Genomic DNA, 12,057 nt, shown 5'->3' with positions numbered 1-12,057 from the left:
AAAACTATGCAATTACCAGCCCTGTGACTTTGCCAGGATTGCTTAACTGGCGTATTCTACTCATTTATTTGTTACTAATTTAGCCGAAGTGAAATTTCATTACAGTTGGCCTTTATGTATGTTAGGCTGATGCCCGTTAAAAGGCCTGCGACAAATGGTTTTGTTTTGTGTGTACGAACCGCAGGTTCAGAACATCTGGGGTCCATTCCTGGTCATTGCCCCTGCATCCACCTTGCACAACTGGCAGCAGGAACTGACCAAGTTTGTGCCCAGGTTCAGGGTGAGTGTGAAAGGCAGGGTTATCTCAGCGCACCTCACTGTGGCATTAACCCTGTAAACCCCAAACGGGGATAAAAGAGAGAAAGACGTGCACCGACCAAATAAAGCATTTAGAAGGCAAAATGTTACGGCTTCCCTACAGAAGCCTTGTTCACAACGGCTTCTGTATTGTCCCATTATGAGCAAGGCTTCCGCTTGGAAGCTAGAACGTCTTGCCTGTTAAAAGTATTGTTTGGTTTGTGCACATATTTCTTTTGTAAGGTTTCGTCATGACCAGACGAGCTTCCGTTGAACTCTCAGTTACAAACCCCAAATGAATTCTAGAAAGACTTAACAAATTTCACAAATTTATTTATGCAGTGATCAATTTTTTCTTTGTCATTCTGATTTTGAAAAGATATTGCTAGATTGGTTTCTGGTTAAAATTAAATAAATATAAAGAAAGCTGCTCTTGAAGGCCGCTTTCCATCAATAACCCCCCCCCCCCGTAACTCTTCTTTGGTGGCAAGAGTCTCACAACATTGGGCTGAAAGAGTGGTACACATCACCGGCGATATCAGTACAAGCTCCCATGACGAGTACAGCCTGCTATTGAGGGGTCAAAGAACCCCTCACCAAGTCAGGGCATTGCAAACTGACAAGTGCATTGCAACGACAACTGCGTGGATAACCCAGTGGCAACAGCGTCTGCGAAGTATAGAGCGGTTGCAAGGCGGGAAAACAGCCGAACATTAAAACGAATGCCCCAGGGCCCTTCCTCTCGAGAAAACCTCGCTACAAGCCAGAGAGTCGCGGTGAACACGCACAAGTGCCGCTACGCAAGACTCGTTGCCTGCAACGTCTAAAGCAGATAGAACGTAGCTGTAGCACATTGCGCTTTCTGTATCTGTGGGATTATTGGGTAATTTTCAAAATTTGACTTGGGAATGTATTTCTAGAAAGGGAACACGTCCCGTCCTGTGCATTTCTCACGCTTCGAGAAAAGTAATTCGGAGCTCCTTCGAAGTGCAGCCGAAGGAGCGGCACCACTTTCCCGCATGCACGTCTCCGGTATGCGTTATGCGCACAGGCTAAAGCTTGGCTGCGTAAAGAGCTGGGAGGGGTGGTTTCTTTGTCTTCGCAGGTGGTGCCCTACTGGGGCAACACGAGCGACCGCAAGGTGCTGCGCCAGTTCTGGAACGGCATGCACCAGCTGGGGGGCGAGCGGGCCTCCTTCCACGTGGTGGTCACCTCGTACCAGCTGGTGGTGCAGGACGTCAAGTACTTCCAGCGCATCCACTGGCAGTACATGGTGCTCGACGAGGCCCAGGCCATCAAGAGCACCTCCAGGTGGGCGTCGCTGTCTCTCTCTTTCTGGACTTTCAACGAGCTTGCCGTCTAGTTTCTTGCAGTACTGCAGTAAAACCTCGATAATTTGAAGGCTGCCGGACCACAAAAATTCTTGGAAGTAAGCGGATTGTTTTAATGAACTGAAACGAAGAAAAGAAAAAGAAAACAAAACAAACAAGAACTTGCCGCAAAAAGAAATCACCTTTTTTTACCGTGTTCAAGAAAGATTGCTTGGAAGTAATCTCTGATGCGAGATTTCTTGGCATGGTTGTTCATCGCCCCAAGCGCCATGTTCTTCAGCAGGCTTGCAACAAGTAGCATACAAAAATTGCTCACCGAAGCTGCGAACAGACACAGCGGACGATGTTCACGGAATCGATAACTGCAGCTGAAACAGGCGTTTTGACTCCAATGATTCGGAGTTTATGGATATCTCGGACTTCATAAATGCACCGTCAGGGTTCCCATTGAGCTAATGCATTCTCGCGACCGATTTCCCAGGTCAATCAAGGCCTCAAAGTTTGATTTTGTGGATTAAATCGCTCGTTCTGTGACATGCTACGCATTCTTGAAGGCTGCCCTGTTGGATTTTTCACTGTCTTCGCTTGTAGTGGCCCGCTCTATAGCCTCCCAAGATTGCAAGGCGCACGCTATAAAAGATAACGAGCGACACTCTTTGGTCTCGGAGGCCATGCCCTCCCTTCCTTGGCTGACAAAACATTCAGGGGACGGCACCTTTTCTTTTTTATTTCTTTTTTTCGGTGAGCATTATCGTCCTAATCACTTAATGCGTGATCTGTTCGTGATTCCACCAAGCGTGCAAAGGGGGCCATTGTTGCGCCATATGAAATGTGTTCCCTAACTACCCACCCGCACACCCGCCGTCTCCTATCACAGTATGAGCTCCGAGACCCCTGGTAAGTTTGTACTGGCAGGCCCCTAAAACTGTTTCGGACATAGCTGTGGTGGTTTCAGCACTTGAGGGCAGTTAAAGGCATGCATTTGTTTTTTTTTCAGTGTTTTCGTGGTCCCTAGGGAGTCGGAAAAATTGGACGTTGACTGTATCGTAAAAGGCAGCTAAGGACCTCTTACTCCCTACTGCAAATATTTCAAATTTACAATCGTGGACATGTTTTGCGTTTTCTTTTTCTTTGCGCAGTGTCCGGTGGAAGATCCTGCTGTCGTTCCACTGCCGCAATCGGCTACTCCTCACGGGTACGCCGATCCAGAACACCATGGCAGAGGTCAGAGGCCTGGATTGGCTTGTCTTGCTTACTTATGCCATGCTTGGCCGGCAATAGGTGGTGTCCAAATTCATGCCCCAGTGACAACTCTCTCAGGATGACAGAAACAGATCTCGAAGGCAATGCTTTTGCTGACTCCACCTACTGGTGGAAGCGATTGCTGGAGCTGGAAACATGGCGTGGTCACCGTGCTTTAGACTACACTCATGCTGCAAACATGAGTGACGTTTTGCACCGCCCGCATTTTAAAATAACATTTGAGCTTCCATGCCTGCATTTCTTCATTTAGGTATTTGCGATTAAGGTTGCAGGTAATGCTCAATAGCCTGGCAAGTGATTTAGAATTGGTGATTCATAGTGAGCCTCTCAAAGCTGTGCTACAGTACATTTATCTAAGCCAGTTCATCACAGGTGATCTGAATTATGAGGGGGGAAGTTCCAGAAGAATAAAGATTGGTTGGTGCACACATAGCAGGCAGTACAAAGTCATGATCGGCAGCTTATCGTTATCCTTGGAAAGTGTACAATAATTGCGTTCTACCGATACTTACATATGGAGCAGAAACTTGGGGGTTAACCCCTTAAATGCCGCGACCATTTTCAAACAATTTTTTAGCAGTGCGGAATTTTTTTTAGACATGCATCTTACGCCACTTTTTTCTAAAACATATGATACTAGGAATGCCTGTTGCATTTTTTTACTGGTTTTGTCGAAAAAGAAAATAGCAAAAGTCATTGTGTATTATTTATTTGTCAAAATTGTAAGGAACTGCACATATTACACATGTGCAAAAATAGCGGAAACTTCACGATGAGTTGCCTCATGGTCGGCAGTGAGAGGGTTGACAAAGAAGCTTGAGAAGAAGTTAACTGTGCATCAAGAGCTGCAACAAAAAATATTAGGCATAACTGCGAGACACAAAAAGACAGCAGTGTGTATTAGAGAACAAATGGGTGTAACCGATATTCTATTTGACATTAAGAGGAAGAAATGCATAGGGCAGATAACCGATGGTCTATTAGAGCAACACAGTGGCAATTTCAAGGGAAGGAAAACAAAGTTGAAGATGGCAGAGGGTGGTCCGATGAAAATAGGAAATCAGCAGTCATGGGATGGTGTCAGCTGGCGAAAGACAGGGGTAGTTTTAGGTTGACGGTAGAGGCCTTCATTTTACAGTGGGCACAAAGGTTAGACTGATGATGGTAGTTGAGGAAGGGGGGAGGGGGGCCGCACACGTTGTTTCTCCGATTTCAAGCTAGGCATGGAGTGTCACTTGATGAATTGAGTCTTTGCAATGCGGGCAATCATTCCTAATCTTGCTGCTGCGGGCCCGATTGTGTCTCATTACCATTCCCAAAATTGTGATGCAGCTGTGGGCCCTGCTACATTTCATCATGCCAACGCTGTTCGACTCGCACGAGGAGTTCAACGAGTGGTTCTCGCGGGACATAGAGAGCCATGCCGAGAACAAGTCCACCATCGACGAGAAGCACCTGTCGCGCCTGCACATGATACTCAAGCCCTTCATGCTGCGCCGCATCAAGAAGGACGTCGAGAACGAGCTCTCGGACAAGGTCAGTCTCGAGACTTGCATGGAGTGCGGCCTCTGTCGAATGAGCACAGGTCATAGCAAGCGCATACAGCCGTCTGCCGAAGTCTTTGGAGCACGGAAATCGTGAAGACGTTCAATTTTCTCCTGACCTTGCCACGACGGCTGTAACTTATGTTAGCAGTAGGGCGGTTGTATCTAGAAGCATTGACTGAACCTTTTAATTAGCAGGCAGCTGCACAAACAAAAACAAAAGTGTTTTTTTTTTCCACATGTTTAGAAAACTTTTCTAGTTTAACTCTTTCCCTACTGCGCCCATTGGGCATCGTTAGCCTGCTATTGACTGTTTGAAATGCCACTTTCGAGACCTGTGCCACTCACGGACACGCTGCGCTATTGGATGGGAAAGAGAACACTTCTCTTGCTTTCTAAGCAATTAGCTTTTTTTTCTCACCAGGCGTTAATTTTTGGACGCACTCCGAAGTTTTGCGATTGTCAAAGTAGAAAGCAAAAATGGCCGCCTCTTTGAGTGGCGTGTGCGCTTCGAAAGATCACAGATTTCGTCATTCCGCTGCACCTGCAGCTAATTTTATTGATGGATCAAGCAGCAGCGAGTCTGAGGATGCTGCCTTTTCGTTGGCCTTTGACTCTGAAAGCGACGTTGACGACACAAACCAGCCCAGAACATCGGCAGCCGCAGCCCAGCACGCCCAGCTGTAGTGCTTGCAGTTCAATTTTTGTTGTGGAATACCTGTTCAATGAAATGTTTTCATTTTTACGGAGATAGTGCCTATTAGACGGCAATACTATTTGCATATATCATAATTCTTGTTAAATTTTTTTCTTGGTAGATACGAGCGTGTCTTTACAAATTTGTTGAATTCTACCCCGCAATCTTGATTTATATTTTTTGATATAAATCTTGTTAATAAAACGTTCATGTGTGAAAAGTGGATTCATTATGATATTTTTGTTCATGTATTACATAAAATATTGAGCATAGTAGTTCCTTCAGAAAAAAGAAATCTGGCATAACCTACAAAAAACACCTATTTTCCCCACGGTAGGGAAAGAGTTAAGGTACGCACACGCACATTACCGGAAGATTTTGCTTCAAGAACCCAATCAGCAGAGACCTGATTGCATGCAGAAGGTTGTCTTGCGTGCTGTTGCCATTGCCGTACCAGTTCACCATCACAAGGGGGTGGGGTGCATCCCAAGTGACTAATTTGAAACGGCCCTCTCCGGTGCTTGCAGATTGAGGTGCAGGTGTACTGCTGGCTGGCGCAGCGCCAGAAGGCCCTCTACCAGGGCCTGCGCAACAAGATCTCCATCGAGGACCTGATGCAGTCGTCGGGCGCCGCTTCGTCCCAGGCGCAGTCGGCCACCTCCTCTCTCATGAACCTCGTCATGCAGTTCCGAAAGGTGCGTGTGTACACGCACGTTGTCACCTCAAGTGACACGTCATCTAGGGTGACACGTCACGAGGAGTGATACGTCACCGGGAGTGATACGTCACCGGGAGTGATAGGTCACCGGGAGTGACACGTCATCTGGGGTGACACGTCACAGGGAGTGACATGTCATCTAGGGTGACACGTCACCTGGAGTGACACGTCACGGGGAGTGACATGTCACTGGAAGTGACACATCACCTGAAGTGACACGTCATCCGGAGTGACACGTCACCGGGTGTGGCACGTCACCTGGGGTGGCATGTCACCTGGAGTGACAATGCAATTATAAGGAGGGAAGGGGGAGGATCAATAGTCAACATTGCTGTAACTCTGTCATGGTAAAACAGCGCAGGCAATGAAGACGGACAGAGGAACAAACACAACCCACGAAGTGCTCGCCAACTGAAGGGTTTATTGTGGTGACAGCAAATGAATAGCGATAACGACCAAGCATGAGACAGCAAGAGCTCTGTCAGTCTGCTTGCTGCGCTGTTTTCGCATTAATAAAAGTCACGTTGAACTAACTACGAGCCCAATGTTGGCACACTTCTTTAAGGGGAGACGCGGGTCGAAAAACGGCGATTTTCATCAGAAAAGTCAGTTTCACGTTTTTGACTGTTTCAGCAAGATTGACCCCTCCTCTTTCACATATAAAGAAATCAGAGCCGTAAATGATTGGGAAATTATAAATAAACTCGGTGAAAGCACCCGAGGTGGCGAGAAAAGGTGCAAATCTGGCCCATTTTCCAGCGCGTGATGCGTCAAATCGCGGCGTCGCAAGCTATTGGGCTTGTGCAAGGCATTAGGCCTACGCTTTTTCTCTCCGAGGTCGGCTTTGCCGCGTCACAATCTCCCCGGGAAGTAATAATAAAAACAACATTTCACCGCCAAAACCGAGCGCTTTCGCTGGCTTTCTAAATCACGTGGTGCGATTCCAGCCACGCCATTGGCTGCTACCGCGCGACGCGACCGCAGGTTGTCTGCTCTTTCTGCGACGCGCCGCTCTCTCGACGTGTTCCCAGGCATTCAGGCATTTTTCTGCTCCTTGTTTCGATGGATCCCGTGAAGAAACGCGATTTTCGATCTCGAAAGTATCGGTCGAAGCACAAGTTCAAGGGGACTCGCCGCAAAGTCAAGCGGCGTGCAATGGAGACGTCCGCGGCAGCTAAGCCTAACCTAGGTGACGGCGACGCTTTCGACGGTTCAGAGCCGGCCGGCAGCTCAAGTTTCGTTGACAGCGCAGACGAATTCGTCAGCGCATCGGTGAAAAAGTAGATAATCTTCGACAATCAAGATAGGAGCGGCGAGGAGACGGCAGGCACCTTTATCTGCGAGATCGGCGTCGGGAACGTGAGAGCCGCGGCATGTCCGGCGTGCGGACGGCGCGACCTTTTTATCCGTGAGTTGGCCAAAAAACGGAAACGACTCGCGTCGTTTTCGGGGTTGTGTTGCCACAATGCAGCGTGTACCACGTCCGTTATCTCGTCAACGTATTCGTCGCGGCGTGCATCTCCGGTAGACGACGCTAACGGTGGAGCGCGCCCTTCGGCCAGCCCAAGAGAAAGTTTCGCCGTGAATATCAAGGCAGTGGTTGTGGCGCGCGCTTTTAGTGCTGTACACAATCAACTCGTCCGATTTTGTGCAGTTCTTGGTTTACCAAAACCGATGCACCATAAATCGTTCACTGCCATAACAAAGAAAGTGCACCTCGCTGCTACAAGAGCAGTGGCTGAACTTGGAGTTGGCTCGGAAAGTAACAGCGCAGGAAGTGGGTCAGCATGGTGCTCACGAAGACTCTATGAGAGAACGACATATGGCGCAGGTGAATTCTAAAGTAGTGCACTGGATCTAGATATCCTGGCCTGCATTATGTGCAATTTTTATATAGATTTCAGCGCTACAACACAAATAAAGAACTTTTATAACTTTCAATCGTGTTTTTCTCAGCTTCATATTTTTGGCCAAACATGGCTTTTGTGCACGACATTTGATGTACTTATTGTGGTCCAATCAAGACCAAATTTGGTGTGCATCATCTTTAAGATGTGTAGAATGCACTGATATAGATTTTAGTGCAACCAGTTTATTTTTAAGAATGGAAATGTTCAATACCCTTGGGTACCAGTCAGTGAAAACGAAGCATCAGATATGAAATTCTCTCAAAATGTTGCCTGTCAAGGGAATTGCATTATCTTGGTTATTAGCACTCAGTGGAGTGTTAGGGACAAGAAAAGCCATTTTGCACTGCTATATCATGCCAACTGCTAGGTCCAGTAGCTGCACAAACATGCACTGTTTTTCACTTATGCATGGCACTTAGGACATAAAAGCATCAAGCTATCCTAAAACTAAAAACAGATTTGGAATGAGGATATCAAGCCATATAAGTGGTACAATTTTCATTTGTCTAGCATTAATATTTAAAAAAAAAGGTTTCTGAGGAGAGTCTCCCCTTAAGATTGCAGTTGCCCTTAGCTCTGCCCCACTGGAAAGGTTAAAATTAACTGAGGTAGGGTAACTTACCTGCAGATGTAAAATTTTGTGCTGGAAGTTTTGAAAGGTTATTTGTTTTAAAATGGTTTTCTGTAATTTACGTGATAGTCATACATTTCGTCATAAAAATTTCTCTCCTGTTGCACTCTACAAGAGCTCATCTCTGACAAAATAAGAGAGACATTGGTGTCGGTAGCGGAACCAAAGGTATCAGTCCTTCAATATACAGTCAAAACACGCGATAATGAAATCCCTTGGCAACTAAATTCTCATGACAACGAAATATTTTCGTATCCCCGACAAACGCCCATACAATTCAATGCATTTCGTACCCCTCGACAACGAAATGTCGCTGTACTACAATCCCGAATCAATCAAGTTTGCCGGAACATAATTCCTCATATTACCCACTCGCTCAAGGCTAGAAGGCTTGGCTCCAGAATGTGCTCAAATGCGATGACTTTGCAATAAAATTGCGTAAAATATCGCCTCATTACACTTGCATGGGCGCCGACATTTTTCTTTATAAGAACAGCCAAGCACCGGAAGTGATCGCATGCGCTGGAAACACGTCATGGATGCCATCTTGTTTGTTGGTCGCCCGATTGAAGCGGCATGCATGTTGCTACCGACACGTGACGATGGTGTTTGCACACCTAGTTCAGTGCGTAATGTGCGCCTCGGTGAGAAAAGTCCAGCAAATTCAAGGAAACCCACGTCCCGTCGGTGTGGAATTGTTTTTGGCCCTTGAGATGGTGGTCTCAGCATGGAGTGCCATGCATTGGGCCGTGATTGAGCGATTGTCCGGGCATATGCATTCCTTGCTTCAAAACGCTGGTTTTGGTGCCTCTAGACAGCATTGCGTGCAGATTCGACGCCCGACATAGATTTGAGCTAAGGGGCCGTAATCTCTATCGATCACCTTTGGGTATGCAAGATAATATCACTTTCGCGCTCGGCACCAGACGGGTTGGCGCCGACGGGCGACAGCGTGTGCTGGAGAAACGCTGCTGCATGCGTGGAGCGCTGTTGCTCTGCGTCCGGTGCCGAGTTACGCAAAATTTCACAAAAGTGATTGTATCTCGGAAAGCAATTGACCGAGCATGCTGCTCCACGGCAGTGCTGCCACGACTCATCAATGCATGCGGCACACTTTGTACTGTCACCCGCCGTGGTTGCTCAGTGGCTATGGTGTTGGGCTGCTGAGCACGAGGTTGCGGGATCGAATCCCGGCCACGGCGGCCGCATTTCGATGGGGGCGAAATGCGAAAACACCCGTGTGCTTAGATTTAGGTGCACGTTAAAGAACCCCAGGTGGTCAAAATTTCCGGAGTCCTCCACTACGGCGTGCCTCATAATCAGAAAGTGGTTTTGGCACGTAAAACCCCAAATATTATTATTATTATTACTTTGTATTGTCGGCAATGCAGTTCTGTATCCTCGAGCAAGCTTGTCAAGGTAGGCTAGCAGAATCTTGACAGTAAAGTTTCATTCTGTTACGCATTACCTATCTGTGCTCTCATTTTACAACTACGAAATTCTTGCAAGGGCGTTATTGCTAGGTTCAACTGTACACAAATTTCAGTACATCAAAATGCACGAGTGCAGGCTTTATTGAAAGATATTTGTAAATGAACATAGCTTTCTTTTCACTTTTCTTTTAGTTAGGTGTGAAGGAAAACGTGAAGCTCATTCTGTGTGCTCCTTCCCTGTGCTTGCAGGTCTGCAACCACCCAGATCTGTTCGAGAGGAGAGAAGTCCGCTCGCCGTACCACTTGAAGGGCTCCACGTTTGAGCTGTCTCGATTTCTGTTCTCCCGGGGTGAGTTGTCAAAAGAAGTGCCCCAGGAGACTTTGTCACAACTCCGTTCTAGGGCTTCTTCGTGCCTGTTTAAAAAATGTTTTGTCAGCAGGAGTAATCCGGGCGTAATGACTCGTATTTTAGGGATGCTCGACTTTCTATCTCCCCTGGTATTTGTTTTCCACACGTTATGCTCTCTTCTCTTGACGCTCAGCTTCTCCGCATGGCGCATGTCGTGGCACGAATCGCTGTCGCAGTTGCGTAGACACGGTGAGAGATCGTGCAATTGCTGTTGTGCTACTTTCACCCGACGGCATAAAGCACCTGAGCACAAGACGACCTTACTTCTTCGTCTGTTCTTTTTTTAAATTTTTTAAAATTTCTGAGCATTGGAATGCGTGAACAGACCATGTAATTGTCAGTGCACTTGGTGGGAATATCTCACGAAAGGCTCCCATTTGGCTTCAGAATGCAACACAGTGCATGATAAGACCACCCTGTTGATGGGCTTATGGTTGGACTGCGGAAATTTGCAAGCACCGGCAAAGTATAATCACTGGACGTTGCGAGCCCATTAGCTTTCGAGCTAACCGAGTCCTGGTGAAGGCGAAAACGGAGGCACACGCCATGAGGGAACGTTTGTGTGCTTCTTGCATGCGAACCTGTCACGTTAGTGGCGATCGGTTATTCTGTCCTGACAGCTGAGCACACAAGAGACACTTGGGTTCTGCTTCATTATTTCTACAGTCACCCAGTCACGTGTGCAACAATGATTTGCGCAGGCGTGCTAAGTGGCTGGAACGACCATCACAGCCGATGGCCCAACATCTTCCACCCAAGTCACGTGCACCACTCCATCTTCAAGCAAGGTGAGCAGCGTGGAGGAGCGTTTGCCGCGTGCGGCAGAGGCGTCCAGACGTGTCGCCTTATGCTTTCCGTCTGCCATTGCCTTCCTTCTCATTCTTTTTTTTCTTTTACATTTCTCAGCAGAAGGACGACCTGCGAGCAGCTTCTCCTTCTGCCGGTTCGTCGGCCTGTCCCCCTCGGAACTCGCCAAGATCATGCTGTGTAGCCTGCTGGAGAGGTGCGTACTCTCGCCTCTTCATTCTCTCACCTCATTCTTGTCCGTCCACTTGATTGCCTTGTGGCTGCGTTATGGCTACTCGTCTGTCTTGGGTTTTCATCAGCTTGTCCATGTACGATTACATTGTGTGCAGCTTGTACATTGACCTGCATTTTCACTATAACAGCTTTGTGAGGGAAGGTTTCACATTTACCACTGATTCATGTCCATGCAAAAAAAAAAAAAAAGAGACGTAAGTAAATTTTGCATTCTCCACAGTAATTCAGCGCATATAGGCGTTCAGCTGCTGTGAGCACAAGGCCAAGGGTTTGATTCCTGATGGCAGCAGCCATATTCCGAGGGGGTGGAACGCAAAAGTGCCTCTGTAGTTGTGTACAGTGCTCAGCAAATGAAAGATGATACTCGGAGTGTGTGGCTGACAGTGCTCATTACAGCACCAGTGGGCTCTAGAGAAACTGATGTACAGCTCAGACCACTTATAACGTAACTGCTTATAGTGCAGCACCGAATATAATGCGGTCTTTTCCGACTCCCATTTATCCTTCCATAGAACTCAATGTATAGGCATACCACTTATAGTTTAACAGCACCAGACGAAATACCGGTTATAGTGGGGTTGCCAGAGAATCTCGCATTCAAGCAAGGCAGTGAATGCGCTTCTCAACGAGTTGTGCTGGCTGAGGGGCTCTATGAGGCTCTTATGTGGAGGAGATGCGAAGGAAGGAGGAGGATGAGATGCGGAGCAAGCGAACAAACAACCCACGGAGATGAAAAAAAAAGGACAATAAATGTGGTGGAAGTGTGCCGTCTCGGCGGGCGTG

The 12,057-nt window shown here is 47.4% G+C and overlaps 1 protein-coding gene across 2 annotated transcripts in view; it reads left to right on the top strand.

The window, feature by feature from the left end:
• The window catches only part of Ino80 (chromatin-remodeling ATPase INO80), an 87,948-nt gene that overhangs the window by 23,049 nt on the left and 52,842 nt on the right, over positions 1–12,057 (top strand). Inside the window, exons 13-20 of one of the 2 annotated variants that reach the window (XM_050191748.2) lie at positions 185–280; positions 1,403–1,608; positions 2,768–2,852; positions 4,224–4,427; positions 5,660–5,827; positions 10,074–10,173; positions 10,935–11,021; positions 11,143–11,236. In XM_050191748.2, coding sequence (XP_050047705.1) covers positions 185–280; positions 1,403–1,608; positions 2,768–2,852; positions 4,224–4,427; positions 5,660–5,827; positions 10,074–10,173; positions 10,935–11,021; positions 11,143–11,236 — 1,040 coding nt within the window. Of the gene's footprint in view, positions 1–184; positions 281–1,402; positions 1,609–2,767; positions 2,853–4,223; positions 4,428–5,659; positions 5,828–10,073; positions 10,174–10,934; positions 11,022–11,139; positions 11,237–12,057 lie in introns of both variants that reach the window. The other variant, XM_050191746.3, reaches the window with a different exon arrangement.

This window comes from Dermacentor andersoni, chromosome 10, assembly GCF_023375885.2.
Source record: "Dermacentor andersoni chromosome 10, qqDerAnde1_hic_scaffold, whole genome shotgun sequence".
NCBI lineage: Eukaryota > Metazoa > Arthropoda > Arachnida > Ixodida > Ixodidae > Dermacentor > Dermacentor andersoni.
This window is presented reverse-complemented; position numbering and strand designations above follow the sequence as displayed.